The sequence below is a fragment of the Dipodomys ordii genome, unplaced genomic scaffold (assembly GCF_000151885.1).
Source record: "Dipodomys ordii isolate 6190 unplaced genomic scaffold, Dord_2.0 Scaffold78, whole genome shotgun sequence".
Taxonomy (NCBI): Eukaryota; Metazoa; Chordata; class Mammalia; order Rodentia; family Heteromyidae; genus Dipodomys; species Dipodomys ordii.
Window position 1 is genome coordinate 4,509,190 of NW_012267294.1, and position 16,105 is coordinate 4,525,294.

The following is a 16,105-nucleotide window of genomic DNA, read 5'->3' on the forward strand; positions in this document are numbered from 1 at the left end:
ATACTGTAATGACAAAGGTGTGTCTGGCTTCCTCATCTTTCTTGGGCCAGTTAGAGACAATTTAAGTTGTATTTAAATATAAATCCTTAAAAGTTTGTTTCAAAACTGTCTTTAATACTTTAGATTATTTTTTTTTTTGGGGGGGGGTCCGGTCGTGGGGCCTGAACTCTGGGCCTAGGTGCTGTCCCTCAGCTTTCAGCTCAAGGCTAACACTCTACCACTTGAGCCACAGCGCCACTTCTGGCTTTTTTTGTCTGCTTATGTGGTGCTGAGGAATTGAACCAGGAGCCTCATGCATGCAAGGCAAGTGCTCTACCACTGAGCCACCTTCCCAGTCCCCAATACTTTAGATTTTTAAGTGGCTATTTCCTCCACCCCCGAAGATGGTTTATCCTTAAAACACTGTTAAGAACTCCTATTAGAATGTATTATTATCTGTCTCCTCTCTTTATTAACTGTTTAAAAAAATCAATGAAAAGCTACATATTACATTCAAGTGGTGTAACTATAATGAAAATGAATACAAGAGTAAATAGGAAAATACAGAAACATTACTTTTATTTTATTTTTGCCAGTCCTGGGGCTTTAACTCAGGAGGGCCTGGACACTGTCCCTGAGATTCTTTGGCTCAAGGCTAGGACTCTATCACTTGATCCACAACACTACATCTGGCTTTTTCTGTTTATGTGGTACTGAGGAATTGAACCCAGGGCTTCATGCATGCTAAGTAGTCAGGAGGCTGAGATCTAAGAATAATGTTTCAAAGGCAGTCTCAGTAGAGAAATCACTGAGATTCTCAACTCCAATTAACTACCAAAAAGCTGGAAGGTGAGCTGTGGTTCAAGTGGTAGAGAACAAGCTTTGAACACAAAAGTTCAGGACTCACTCAGCACTCAGGCCCTGAGCTGAAGTCCTAGGACAGACACAAAAATCCACATACAAAAAAAAATAACAAACTACCATGTTATTAGGTGATTGTAGAGCCTCAAAACGGCTCTACAATACTACTTGGCAATTTATATTCTCTAGTCCATTCACTTTCTGTTCTCCCTTAAATCCCAGAAATTCTCCCAACTTATGCTCAGTTGATGAGTTTGATGATTTTTAACTGAAAAGAAAAAGACTTTTGAAACAATTTTTTTTGGTGCCAGTACTGGGGCTTGAGCTCAGGGCCTGGTACTCTCCCTTAGCTTTTTTTGTTCAAGGCAACTCTCTACAACTTAAGCCACAGTTCCACTTCTAGCATTTTGCTGGTTCGTGGGAGACAAGACTCTCTTGGATTTGTTTGCCTTGCCTGGTTTCAAAGTGGGATCCTCAGATTTTAGCCTCTTGTGTAGGTAGGATTACAGGCAAGAACTACTGATTCCTTGCCTTGAAACGATTCATCTTATTTCCTCTCAATTACCATGAATCACTCTTCTGCTTTAATTGTTCTATAAATCCAAACCTGCTTGCCATACTTAAGACCATAGCATACATGGATAGTATGACTTTTCTTAACTACTCTAGACTCATCAACTGACCTAATCCTTAACTTCATAATATGTCATAATGAGCTACTACATTTTCTTTCCTCTGGCCTTTTTGTAAACAGGTTCCTAGTTTGTATGGAATATTCCTGCCCCCCCTTTTTATCTAGAGTACTACTAAAAAACTTCCATCTAGAAAATTTTGCCAGACACTTCTGACTCACAGATGTCCTTAAGCATTTTGCCCTTCTTATACTTTTCCACTTATTGGATGTTCTATATACCTAAGACTTATGCTTCTACCTAGACTTTTGAGTGTTTTGAGAATGGAGACCAATCTGATTTTTATTATTTCCAGTTTCACCTTATGAGTGCCATAAAGGCAAGCACCTTTGCATTCTTTGCTTGCTAATTTAACTGTAAAATATAAAACAATGCTTGGCATATTGTTAAATATTCCACAAACATCTGATGAATGATTGAGTTATATACTTTACAAACTATCATTTTATTTTAAAATATATTAACAGCTAGGTACCAGTGGCTCATCCCTATAATCCTAGATTCTCAAGAGGCTGATATCAGAGGATTGATGTTTGAAGCTAACTTGGGTCGAAAAGTTTTCAAGATTCCATCTCCATTTAACAAGAATAAAGAAAAAGGCTGGGCCAGAGGCATATTCCAAGTGGATAAGTGCTAACCATGAGCAATCAAGGTGAGAAAGATCAAGAGGCACTGAGTTCAAACCCTGAAGATACACACATATATTAGTATATTGAAACAAGCATGTCAGTGTGTCAGAGGTTTTATAGAATATTCTATAACAAGCAAGTAATTAACAAATTTAAGTTAGTTAATTTTTTTTTTTTTTGAAGGTCGTGGAGCCTGGGTGCTGTCCCTCAGCTCTTCAGCTTAAGGCTAGTACTCCTACCATTTGAGCCACAGTGCCACTTTCGGCTTTTTTTTTTTTTCTGCTTATGTGGTGCTAAGGAATCAAACCCAGGGCCTCATGCATGCAAGGCAAGCACTCTACCACTGAGCCATCTTCCCAGCTCCAAATTAATTTACTTTTAAGCATCAATGTAGCTATTTCTTCCTTAGCAGAAAATATCCAACAGGAAGAGAAAAGAGAAACAACAAACATCTTTCAGCCTGGGCACTGTTCCTCAGCTCTTCAGCTAAAGGTGAGCGCTCTACCACTTGAGCCACAGCGCCACTTTATTTTCTGGTGGTTTATTGGAGATAAAGTCTCAAAACTTTCCTGGACGTACTGGCTTTGAACTACGATCCTCAGATCTCAGCCTCCTGAATAGCTAGGATTATAGGTGTGAGCCACTGGCACCTGGCTTCAAGTATTTTTAAATATGATACTAAACAGATACTCAAATTATCTTCTTGTCACTTGTTAAATCCTTATGTGCCAGAAAACCTCAAAATGTTTTATTACTTAAGAAGCTTGACAATTATTATAAAAGTACAATACTTTATACACTAATAAAAACCTTTAATTTTTCAAATCCTCATCTTTATATATTAGTTCATATACATAAGTTTCTTATCAGGACTTTTATATGAGAAAAGGAAATGTCCACCTTCCCAGTTGTTTTTGGAGGTCTAACATGTACTGGTAACACTGGGCATAGTAAGTCATCTGGGCTTCTACAAAGTCATTCAGACAGCGGAGATGATGGGCCTGTAAAGGAAAAGTTACAGTCAGTTCTTAGCAGCTCTTAAGACAACACTGCAATGAGACTCATGTACCTAGCATCTTATTATAAGGCTTATTAGGATTGACCCTGGTGAACAGTTCCAGTAACCAAGTTTTCTTAGTCAATAAAAAGCCAAAAAGACAATTTGGTAAGGTTTGGAGAAGTAATGAGTTATAGCCAAAAAAAACTTTAAGTATTTCTTCACATATCTTTGAAAATGCCAGTTTAAATTTCCTAGATAAGTGACTGAAAAGCAAGTTCAGTTTTTTTACTCTCCACACAGTTTTAGATTTATCAGTCCTTTTTTTATTTGCTTGTTTGTATGAGATGGGGTCTTAGTATAGTTCAGACTGACGGTGAATTCACAGCCCTCCTGCCCTGGCCTCCCAGGTACTACATCAAAATGAAGGTGTTTTGCTCCAAATGAAATTCCAGTGAATAAATACTTACATGTGTACTGCTGATTCCTTCTAGCAGAAGTCTGGTAATTTCTGCTTGACGATCAAATTCACTTTGAGTTATTCTTACTTCCTGTTCAGACTTAAATTAGGAAACAGTTTTAGAATCTCATTAGAAGACTTACCTATTTTATTTACACTCATTTAGATTGTTAAAATTCACCAAATCCCAAATTATATCGAGTAATTTCAGATTCTGCTTAGGCTCTAAATTGCTCTATGATTTCTAGACTTTACCTTTTCTGAATCACTCAGCCACAATACAGTGATTCCTTACCAGCATTTGACTCAAAAGAATCAATGCCAAAGTTTAATGTTGTTCTCATAAAACCCTAGAAAACTTTAGACAGTTGTCAATATACTTTCAAGTATCTAAGTTTGCTAATTTTTTTTTTTACAAAATCTCAGGATTGTATATAATCTCATTGTTTTGTATATAAAATAATTGTCAAATACCTCTTAATTACTTTTTTTGTTGTTGTTGGTTGTGGGCCTGAACTCTGGGCCTGGGTGCTGTCCCTCAGCTCTTCAGCTCAAAGCTAGCACTCAATCTTCCACTTGAGCCACAGCACCACTTCTAGCTTTTTTCTTTTTGCTTATGTGGTGCTGAGGAATTGAACCCAGGGCCTCATGCATGCAAGGCAAGCACTCTACCACTGAGCCACCTTCCCAGCCCCTTAATTACTACTTTTTTTTACTTCAAAAGTAGTCTTCAATTTGATTTCTACCCTCTTGTGACCAAACACTTAAATGTTATAGTTCTTAGGTTACTCCGAAGAATTCTTTGTCCTATATTTTAAAATTTCTAAACTATACATCAAATAGGCATTAAGCAGAAATACTACCTGTCAAGATAACTGGTACTTAACTAGTTAATCCAGGCTGTATGACAGTATACCACGAGTTAAGCATACAGTAAGATTTCTCTTAAGATGTGACTTGTAAAATGGACAAGAATCTGTTGGTTTATGACATCAGAATTATATATAAGCTATAAATTTTTGCTGTAATAATTTTTGTTATTGCCATCTACATCTTTATGGCCCTAAGTCTGAAATATTCCAGGAAGATGAAATTTTTTAATTTATACAATTTCAAATTATAAAAATTCCAACTATAAAATGCCAGAAGACCATAGAAAAACTCTTCAAATCCATTTTGACATATTTGCTTATGTAACTACATAATATAAACATTCATTTCATGATTATTTACAGCTACTTCCAAAACTTGTAGAAGGTGCAATATCAAGTCAGATACATATTTTTGGGGTCAGGGCGTGCCTATCCACAAAATGGAAGACACTAGAGGTTTTCCTGTTTTAACTTATTTCTCTGTTCTCTTCATGCTAAGAGGGAAGTTCAGGAGGAAATCAGAAGCCAGGATGGAAACAAACTAAATTGGTCAAAATATTCACAAATGGTGATGAGAGCTTAAGAATTTCACAAAGAATTTCCAAGTCACGGAAACAATAGCTCAATAACCTATGCAAGAAACAGACTATAACCAGCAATCCTACTACTAGTGTATAAACTACAAAGTTAAAGTTTGTAAAGCTATTAAAAGTTAGAGACATTGTTGTCACCTGTTCTTGGTCCCCAGCATCAGATTCATCTAGAAGATGATTTGGTAGGGCTGAGCATGGGGAGTAATGAAAAATGCTTCTCAAGACCTACTATTTGAAACAAATATGCACTAATGTCATAATTTAATTCTTTAAATTCTTGCTTTGTTATTTGCTTTCCCAGCTCAGATATTAAAGTTGTAACACACAGGCAGAGGGACTGCAAACCTAAGTAATACAGACAGCTTCTAGAAATAACAGTCTGACATTGAGGGAAAGGACAAAAACCAATAGCTCCAATTGTTACATCAGGGATATTTGTAATTTATGATCTTAACTGTAAGTAAAATGAAATTACTTGTCCTCCTGTGTTTAATAAGGCTGTAAAGTCCACATTTTAGAGATATTTTCTACTAAGGTGAAAAATTAGCTTCAGTACTGGAGACAACAAACTTCAGTTTTAAAATAATTATCAATGAACAGGTACTGATTGTCTTTTAGCAAGGCACTATAAATCTACAAATTTAATTGTTCCCTAGGATTCATCATGGTGTGTGTAAACCACACCCCTGCAGCCTTTTTCTACTGCTCTATGGAACTGCTATTAGCCAAACAGACTTGAACATTAATCCTTAACTTTCACATTTTTAAGATACAGAAAAACTGATTGTGACTGGCTCCAAGCTGGTGCTCAATAAATACTTAGTGAATGAATGGCAATTAAATTCTTGTTTCATAATTCTGTAGTTTAATGATTTACTTACTTTTGTCACTTCCTCTGCCCAAATCTAGCCAGCATTAAAAATCAGAGAAAGATATAGAGCATGAAAGAAAGTTGGAATTTAACATTTTCTACAATTATAGAAAAATGCATTTTAATTTAAATGGCATACTTTTTCCAGAATCATAAATTATACACAGTAGTAACTAAATCAGTAAACAATATTTTGAGTATGCCTTTTATATGTATCATTATGATCAAGTGAAAAATCTGTATTAACTGAATTACAGCTTTCCCATTTTGGAAATATCTAGTTTGTATGAGTTCTCTCAACTATAAAATGAAATGTTTGGGATAATTTTAAATTTCTTCCAGGCATAAATTATAAAATTTTAGGAAATGAAAAATAAAACAAGGATATATGGAGACTAGATACTGTTGATCTAGTCATTTTAGAGATAATTAACGTAAAATAAAATGAATTTATGATCACCAGATTTAACTATATATGACTATAAGTAGACAACATATAAAACAAATACTTAGCACATTATATAAGCAAAGCATTGCTAATTGTTAGGATATTTTTACCTAAAATAAAAAATTCCTACAATTTATATACTTAATTAGCAATGACTGAAATATTTTCATGCTTTTCATTTACCTAGATAGGACAATGGAAATGCATTCTCTTGCTATCTAAGGAAAAGCCCTAATTTAGACAGGGCTTCAAAAATTATAAGTTAAAAAAAATCAAATATGAATTCAAGAAACATTTTTTTCTGCTTTTAGTTCAATGCTAATAGAATAAAACAAGTTAATTTACTGCAAGTTTAACTGTAATGCAGATTTCATGCCACTTCTAAATGAGCATCAGTGTATAATACTAAGACTACCAATTTATATTGGTTAATAAATAAATTTTCTATGCTTGTATTTTACAATTTCCTATTGTAATAAAATTTAAAAAGTTCTAATAACAAAAGTTTCCTCAAACTGAGCTCAATATGTACATTCAATAATACAAACAATTCTCATTCTCAATTTTTCCCCAGGCCATCACCATCCTGAAAGTGAGTTAGCACAGGATGTGGAATGGACATGACCACTGTAGGAATTATCAACCTCCAGGAGTTTGTGTTAGCCTAAATTAGCAGAAGAAAATAATTTCTTAAAATAGTAAGTTTTGAAGCTACCAAGAATCAAAGTCAATTTGTATACCTTTACTTTTTTACAAGTAAGATAAAGCTTGTTAATTTTCAGTGCCCAAGTAAAAATACAAGGTGCTAGCTTAAATTAGTATATTTTATTGGGTACATAAAAACATTTTCTCTCTATACTTGTAACATTTGTATCTGGCATCAATATATTGGGCAATTAGAACATATACCATCATCTTCCACCCCCCCCCAAATTTCAAGGTCATTTTAGCCAATATGCTTTCTTAGATATAGTGAATGCATGACTTGTACTATTATTTTAGTTTTATATGCAGCTAATAACAAGAGAAGGCACTTTTATTCAAGATGTAGAAAACACAGTAGGCCAACAAACCTTCAGCCATTTTACATGCAGGAAGTTGAGCATGTAAAAGAAATTTACCATGTTATCTCCTTCAGGGCGAGCTGAGTTTAGTTGCTTAAGTGCATAGGCAAGAGACAAAGAACACATTATACCAATGAACACAGTGAATCAAGATTACTTCTGCACAATAAAGCAAACACTAAACAAGCGTTAAAAAGGCAAATAAAATGTTTTATTTAAAAAATACAACTGTATTTATTATTCTATGAAATTTCATATGGTGATGCTTACTCAATTTTCTCAAAGGTCAAATTTTCAAATAAAACAGATTTAATACTTAATTTTAAATTAGTCTCATTTTGGGAAGGTATATTACTTATAAATTGCTAATTAGCTGAAGTTATTGCTTTCACCTAAGGAAAGTGAAAACTTCTGCCTACCCACACCCTACTTCAAAACTCATTTCTGTGTTATGAATTTATGATTGCTTCAACCATGTTCTTTTTGAATCAGCCTCAACTAGGTTTTGCCATACACTTTAAATTCAAACATGTACATAGACTCAAGTTAGGGTTATAGCATGTAGCTATGCTATAAATGTTACTGAAATTGCAGGCTAAAGATTTAGACTGCTGTGGAAATATATAAGTGTGTAGAGGGAATATGGTTGTGTGAGGTATCTAAATAAATGTTTTCCATCAAATTTGGATGCTCAAACAGCAGGTCGAAATCTCTAAATACTGCAGAACTTTGAAGCCAGCTAGTATGTTTTCTCATTAATGATATTAGATTAAGATTAGGTTATGGCAGGGCACTGGTGGTCCACACCTAAAATCCTAGCTATCGAAGAGGCTGAGATCTGAAGGCCATGGTTCAAAGCCAGCCTGGGCAGGAAAGTCCATGAGACTCTAATCTCCAAATAAGCCAGAAGTGAAGCTGTGGCTCAAGTGGTGGAGTGTTAACCTGGAGTACAAAAGTTCAGGGACAGGGCCCAGGCCCTGAATTCAAGCCCCAGGATCAGCATAAGAAAAGAAAAAGACAGATGTAAGTACAATGTAGTTTAACTATATTTCATCATTGTACCTCTCGCCTATGGCAGTTTTTTATTTTTTAGGTTTGAGACTGAACCTAAGACTTCAGGAATTTATTGAGCCCCCTTCCCAGCCCAACTTTTACTGTACCTACAACTATTTGTAAAACTATACTTTTATTTATTCACTGTGAAACAACTGACTTTTATGTTAAGCTAGACTATTTTGAGAAATGTGTTTGATATTACCATTCTTGATATACTAATAAGTAAAACAATGTATTAAAACAGCAAGATTGGATATAAGCAAAAAAAAATTTTTTTTTTTACTGATAGGTCTGTCATCAAAAAATTTAATCTAGGGTTAGGCAACATGGCTCACACCTGTGATCCCAGCTACTCAGGGGGCAGAGATTAGGCAGCTAGTCTTGAGGAGAAAAAATTGAGACCGCCCAACAACAAACAGGTCAGGTGCGTTGGAGTACACAACAAATTAGCCAGGCTTAGTACTGCCTTCGTGTAAGTAAAGCTTTGCAGGAGGCCTTAGATAAAGAGTACAGTTAAAACGTTATAGAAAAATAAGTAGAAAGGGTAGGGAGCATAGCTCAAGGGGCTGAGTGCCTGCCTACTGTGAGACCCTGAATTCAAACTCCACTACTATCAAAAAAGAAAAAATGTCTAGTCTAATTCAATAAACTGAGGACTGAGTATGTTGCATTATTTACCTCTGAATCCTCCCCATTAGAGTACATTTCACAAAATTCACACTCAAAAAATAAAGAATGTAAGCAAGAGGTCACAGGAAACTATTAAAATGAAAGCTTTTACAAAAAGTAGTGCCATGTGTAAGTTTCAAACCTTACTGGTAAATCAGAAATTAAATAAAGTCTGGAGTTAGATTAACCCTTTCAGTTGCCAAGTAGGAACTAAGAAAGGTGTCAAAAGGAAAAGAGCAAAACTCTAAACGATTTCTATTATTTTGTATTATTTATATAAAGAGAAAGAAACAAAGAGAAACAAAAAAACCCCAAAGAAACAAAAAAAAATCACCAAATACAACATTCTTTAATGTTTTTTGTAGAAAACAAAGACAACTTTTCCTACCCAAAGCAATTCATACTTAATTGATATAATGTTTCAAATAAGTTGATTACCTAGAGGAAGTAAGTTGATTATCTAGAGGAAGGAATAAGACTAAAACCAGAAAAAATGAGCTTTTGTCTAAACTAGTATCTTTACTATTTGGCTATAAAGAGTTTTACATAACTGAAATTCTAGAAAATTGCACATAAATGAAATTGTTGGATTATGTCACTTGTATAGCTTTAAAGCTTAATTTTAAACAAAAATTTCCACAGAAAAAAAATTTGTGCTCCAAAATACACAGCACCGAAAATTGCCAATATTTCCTCTACATGTTTTAAAAACAAAAGTTCTCAAAACTTGTCTACTTTTATATTTATTTCTTATGGCAATGGGGTTTGAATTTAGGGCCTGAACTTGCTTGGCTTGCTTTATGGGCTGGCATTCTACCACTTGAGCCACATCTCTAGCCTAGCTTTTTGCTGGTTACTTTTGGAAACAGAATCTAGTGGACTTTCTTGCTCCAACTGCTTAGAATCGAGATCTTCCAGATCTCATACTTCTGAGTAGCTAGGATTCTAGTCATGCACCACTGGTGCCTAGCTTATTATTCAGGTATTTTTTTAAAGTTTTTGTTCTAGTTCCAATGTTTATTTCTAAATAATATTTAACTTTTTCTTGGTTATAAAATTAGTGTCTTAAAAACCAATTTGTGTTTATAAATTGCAAGGTCTTTTGCTGTTTACAAGCTTTTTTTTTTTTTTTAAACAGAACCCAGGGCATAGACCAAGCTAGGTAAGCAGTTTATTACCTGGGCCACCTGACCAGCCCTACTGTATTAAAGTTTAATTCATCTGTTTAGGGAATTAAAGTTAAATTCATCTGTTTAAGGAATTAACACTGTGGTTATGATGTCACGGTAAGTTTTGAAGTGAAAAAAATTGAATTTGAAATTAATATCTTATCAGAGATAGCTCTTCTCCAGCAGTTACTAGTACAAAAATCTCCAAAAAGGAAATCCAATAGAAAAAGCATATTTTAGCTGGGTTTTAATTGCTCACATGTGTAATCCTACCTACTCAGGAGGCTGAAATCTAAGGATCACAGTTTGAAGCTAACCTGGGCAGAAAAGACCTTACGATACTTATCTCCAATAAACTACTTAGAAAAAGCCAGAAATGGTGCTGTGGCTCAAGTGGTAGATTGCTAGCCTTGAGCACAAAAAGTTGCAGGCTCTGAGTTCAAGGCCCAGGTCTGTCAAAAAGAAAAAGTGCATATTGCTTATAAAAGGTATTGGGGTAGTATCATGTTATCACTGATTAACACCAAGCTTTAAATTTCACTCTATACTATCTCAACCAAATCAAGAAAACTGACTTCTACCAGCACTGTATTAATATATTCAACTAAGGGAATGATTTTTGACAGCAGTACAGAGTTAGAAATAGAGGCTAGAATTCTGCTTCTCAACAAAAACATATTCCTTTTCGAATTAAGAATTTGTTAGCTTCCTCTAACAAAACTGTAATTTTTTATACTGTACAACAGTAAAAGTATTCTAGTTTAACTCTGAATAACCTTTTTTAACTTTGGACTGAAAATACAAATAGTAGTTAGATTAGCTAAAAAGCTTATAAGACCTTAAAAAGTTATATATAACCAGGTGCTAGTAGCTTATGCCTGTAATCCTAGCTACTTTAGGAGGCCAAGGTCTGAGGAGCATGGTTTTGAAGCAAGCTCAGGCAGGAAAGTCTGAGAGTCTATCTCCAATAAATTACCCAAAAGTAGAGCTATGGCTCAAGCCTTGAGCAAAAGAAGCTTAGAGATAGTTCCCAGGCCCAGAGTTCAAGTGTCAAGACTGGATAAAAAAAAAAGTTATATATTAAAATATATGTATAAAAATATATATATATAATTGAATCATTTTCAAATTTAATGTAATTTGAAAAAAAAATCTGAGGTTGAGTTTTTGAAAATTATACTGGAACTTAATTTATCCAAATGGGTTTCTCTCCCTTCAAAATAGCTACTTGGGAGTCTAGGCTGCCACTTTTTGAATCCTTTTAAAACTATTCTTGGTGATAACCCCTTAACAGTCTGAGTCAGATATAGGAATTAAATTTATTTAACTTTTAGGCTACATACTTACGTTCTCAAACTTGATATTTTCTCATGTTAATTAAATTCACTACTGAGGATACTTAAATCATGCTTCAGCCCTTAGGAGGTACTGTGTTTATAGACAACATAGATTTTCCTCTTCATAGGACTACTCTGTGATGACTTGGGGTGTATTAAGTTCTGATAAATTTATTTAAAACAAAACTAAGACTCTAAAATCATATTTTCTAAATGATAGTCTGAAACTTACATGTTAGCAAAATATTGCACAAATTTTAAAGTTATTTAATCTTAGTTTTTATTTAAAAAGAAAAACACTACTTACTGAACTTTTAGCTTCTGCAGTTTTTGCCTTTTTTAGTCTGGTTTTTGCAGCATCCAGATCCAGTCTCTTATTTTGTAACAGTTTCCTTTCTTTCTATATATTATAGAAAAGAAAAAAATCTTAGCCTTTATAACTGAAACAGAAAGAATATACAAATTTCATCTACTACTTTTAATTAAATACGTGTAACATCTGATAAGATTTATGATTATAAAATTGTCTATAGAGTGACTATGAAGATATTTTTCTTTCTCCCTTTCTTTTAGCATTTTTTCATTTTAAAATGAGCTAGACATTTTAGACATTCTGCATATAGCTGGAGAATCTGGCATAAAAGCAAAGGAATATGAGCTCTAATGATCTGACAGTCTGTTTTCCTGCCTCTAGAGAACACGTGGCAATATTTTTTTGGTTGATAAAATTAGGTGGTGTCACTAGTGTCTTCTGAGTAAAGCCAATGATTCTACTAAACAAATTACAATGCAACACAGTTACTACAACAAAGACTCATTTGGCCCACAATGTTGGTGGAGGCCAAGTCCAGAAACCTTAAAACTATCATGGATTATCTAACAAAGTACTTAAAGTGAAGGAAAAATAAACCTAGGGCAAGGTTCCTTGATATCCTATGTGATTTATTTCATGGACTGGAAGGTTATTCTTAATGCATCATAGCAGTGAATGTAATGCAACTGCTCTGAAACAGAATTTCAAACATAAACTATGAATAATAAGCAGAGTACCACTGGCTCCCACTTGTAATCCTAGCTACTCTGAAGGCTGAGATATGAGGATTGCAGTTCAAAGTCAACCCAGGCAGGAAAGTCTGTGAGACTCATCACCAATTAACTACCAAAAAGCTGGAACTGGAGCCATGGCTCAAGTGGTAGAGCACTAGACTTCAGCAAAACGAAAACCAAAACCTCAGGGACAGCACCTAGGCCCTGGGTTCAAGCTCCAGGATTGGCACACACACAAAAAAGAAAGAATGAACAACAAACATTAATATTTTAGAATTCCTCAAGCTTCTGTGTAAAAGTCAAGTTGACTATAACTGTCTGTTTTCTTAGATTCCATACATTAATATCTTTTAAATCCTATTTAGTAGTTCTTTTATCAATTCAAATACTTCACAGAGAAACAAATTCACTGCAAATACACCATTAAAAGCTTCTCTATTTTGTAACAATGAATATGTGAATTTCAGAAATATCAGTGTCTTGTTTAAAAAGGATAGGATCATGGCAAGTTGACTGAATTCATTAGGGACTAACTGTATAAATAACACTGATTTTAATAGTAGATTTACATAAATGTAATTATTTGAAAATGAAGCTGGATAATTATGGCAACACATGAGAATAGTTGTTTTGTTCTTTTCAACCTGTACTAACATCCTTTTGTATAATACATTACTATATGCAATTAGCAGAAATCTTAAAAGTTATAAAATGTCTTTTGTGAAAATATGAAGCAATAACTATATCCTAATTTAATTCAACAATGCCCGCTTTTCTTATCTTTCTCCTTTTTGTAAATATACAATGATGTCTCAGGTAAAATGTGAATCTGACCTTCTAACCACTTCACTCAGCCCATATATAGACAAATAATCTAGTATTAACTCAAAATAAATATACAACATAAATTATGAACCTCTCCCACCTCAAAAAGTAAAGGAAATATGAAAATTAAAGTCTAAAGTTATATTTACAACAAAAGCAACAAAAATCCTAGGGAAAAAAAAATCTACCAAGATTTGCATCGCTAACAGAAAAAGTTGAAAAATAAAGGTTAACAGATAAGGTTTAATGAAGGAAGAACAGCTTTAATTTTTATACTTTGGAAAAAAATACTATGAAAAAACTTGCAGGATGCACGTAGAGATAAAGGATAGTAGCAGAAATATACATTCCAATAAGTTTCTAGCTTGAGTTTAAATAACTCACAATGACTATCTTGTACTCTAGATAAATTCATGGAATAGTTGGGAAAATATAGATTTCAGTGCTGTAATAAGTGAGAATGGATGTAAAGACATCTTTATAACAGAATCGATGTTATTAACAGTCCATTATTTTGGTTTAGCTTTGGGGTTTGGAGACTATACTGACTTAGAATATTTAAAGTGTTCTAATCTGCTATACTTGCAGTCATTAAAAAGAAAATTATTCATTAAAAATTAAGTATATATGTAAACTACTAAAGAAAAAAGACAGGGAACATTTTCCAACTCACTGCAATTGTTTTGTAATCTCCTTCTATAAAGTTTCTTAAAGGGGTAAGAAAATTTAAGGCTGATGTTTGAATTAACTCTCTGTCAGCTGTTCCAATTCGTTTTTGTGTTTCTCCACATTTAATAAGGGCATTACCTGCAAAGGAAAAAACAATTAGTGACTGGTTAGAAATCTAAAAATCATATAAAGATATTTCACCTTTTAGGTAAGCTTAAAAGTTATTTGTCCCTTGTTTGTCAGTAATGTAATGGTTTATTTAAAAGTAAATATAAGAAAAACATCTAAATGAGAAAGACAAATTTTCTATCATATAATTGCACAAATTCTACCAATGGTTTTAAAGAGGACAGTTACAGAATAATTTTTAGTCACTGTTCAAACAGTGTAGTTATACTCAGAAAAACAAACCCGGGCTAATAAATAATGCTGAATGGCGTATTTTTGTATATTTTAAGAAAACATGTTTCATTCTACCTTTACCTGATATTTAAATAGATTATAGCATAGTTGCTGCAAAGCAGAGTTAAAAAGCAGAGCAGAGGTCTGGGAAGGTGGCTCAGTGGTAGAGTGCTTGCCTTGCATGCATGAGGCCCAGGGCTCGATTCCTCAGCACCACATAAGCAGAAAAAGCCAGATGTGGTGCTATGGTTCACTTGGTAGAGTTCTAGCCTTGAGCTGAAGAGCTGAGGACAGTGCTCAGGCCCAGAGTTCAGGCCCCAGGCCCGGCAAAAAAAAAAAAAAAAAGCAGAGCAGAAGCTGGGTTTCAGAGACTCTCATCTGTACTCCTAGTTACTCAGGAGGCTGAGCTCTGAGGATCAAATTTCAAAGCCAGCCCAGGAATGAAAGTCCATGAGATCTTCAATTAACTTCCAAAAAGTTGGAAGTGGCACTGTGGCTCAAGTGGTAGAGCACTAGCCACGAACCTCAAGTGAAGAAACTTAGGGACAGCGCCCAGGCCCAAGCTCAAGCTCAGGAGCAGTGTACACGTGTGCGCACACATGCACACAACGTGTACACATGTGTACACACACAAGGGAGCAGAGTAGAAAGGAACCCTAGATCAGAGTTAGAGTTTCAGTTTTCCTAATTATTTGCTGTAGATCTTAATCCTTCAGGTTATAATGAGGTCAGATTGGTAAGGAAAGTAATTAGCTGGAAAAAGATAGATAAGCATTTCAAATGCCAGCTATGTGATTAGGGATTACTTAATTTCTTCAAGCCTGGGTTACCTTGTGTTTAAAATGGAGACAACAGAATCTATGTTAAAACAGGATATATTCTTGGTGAATACTTGTACTCCCAGAATTTAGTCAGATGAGGCATAAGGATCTTGAGTTCAAGGTCAAGCTGGGCCACATGTTTGAGTTCTGTCTCAAAAAACTAAAACAACTTGAGGACTTATGGCTATAACATGTAAATATATTGTGTAGTGTTTAGCCCAATGCCTGGATACTCATTTCACTTTTACTACTTTAGCCCAGGCTAATAATCAGAATACATTTCCCAGAATTACTAGAGGTATATACAGACTAAGCAAGTTAAAAAAAAGGAGAAACTATAAAAACATTTTTATTCTGTGCTGATCCTGGGGCTTGCACTCAGGGCCTAAATGCTGTCCTTGAGTTTCTTTGGCTCAAGGCTAGTTCTCTACCACTTCCGCACCAGCACCGCTTCTAGCCTTTTCTGAGTAGTCTATTGGAGATAAGAGTCTTACAGACTTTTCTGCCCAGGCTGGCTTCAAACCTCAGTCCTCAGATCTCAGCCTTCAGAGTAGTTAGGATTACAAGTATGAGCCACCAGTGCCCGCCTCTAAAAGCTTTTCTAATGTGTTCTTGGTTTAACAGGCCTTTAGCTTGGTAAATGA

General features: G+C 34.5%; 1 protein-coding gene across 7 annotated transcripts in view; it reads right to left on the bottom strand.

Annotated features, from left to right (window-relative positions):
• Window positions 1–16,105, bottom strand: part of Sh3glb1 (SH3-domain GRB2-like endophilin B1) — a 31,232-nt gene that overhangs the window by 1,434 nt on the left and 13,693 nt on the right. For 2 of the 7 annotated variants that reach the window (XM_013024702.1, XM_013024703.1), the window contains exons 4-9: window positions 14,243–14,376; window positions 12,005–12,097; window positions 7,476–7,559; window positions 5,965–5,988; window positions 3,629–3,718; window positions 3,062–3,162 (exon numbers count right to left, since the gene is read on the bottom strand). In XM_013024702.1, coding sequence (XP_012880156.1) covers window positions 3,062–3,162; window positions 3,629–3,718; window positions 5,965–5,988; window positions 7,476–7,559; window positions 12,005–12,097; window positions 14,243–14,376 — 526 coding nt within the window. The remainder of the gene's footprint in view (window positions 1–3,061; window positions 3,163–3,628; window positions 3,719–5,964; window positions 5,989–7,475; window positions 7,560–12,004; window positions 12,098–14,242; window positions 14,377–16,105) is intronic. The other 5 variants (XM_013024705.1, XM_013024706.1, XM_013024707.1 and 2 more) reach the window with 3 other exon arrangements.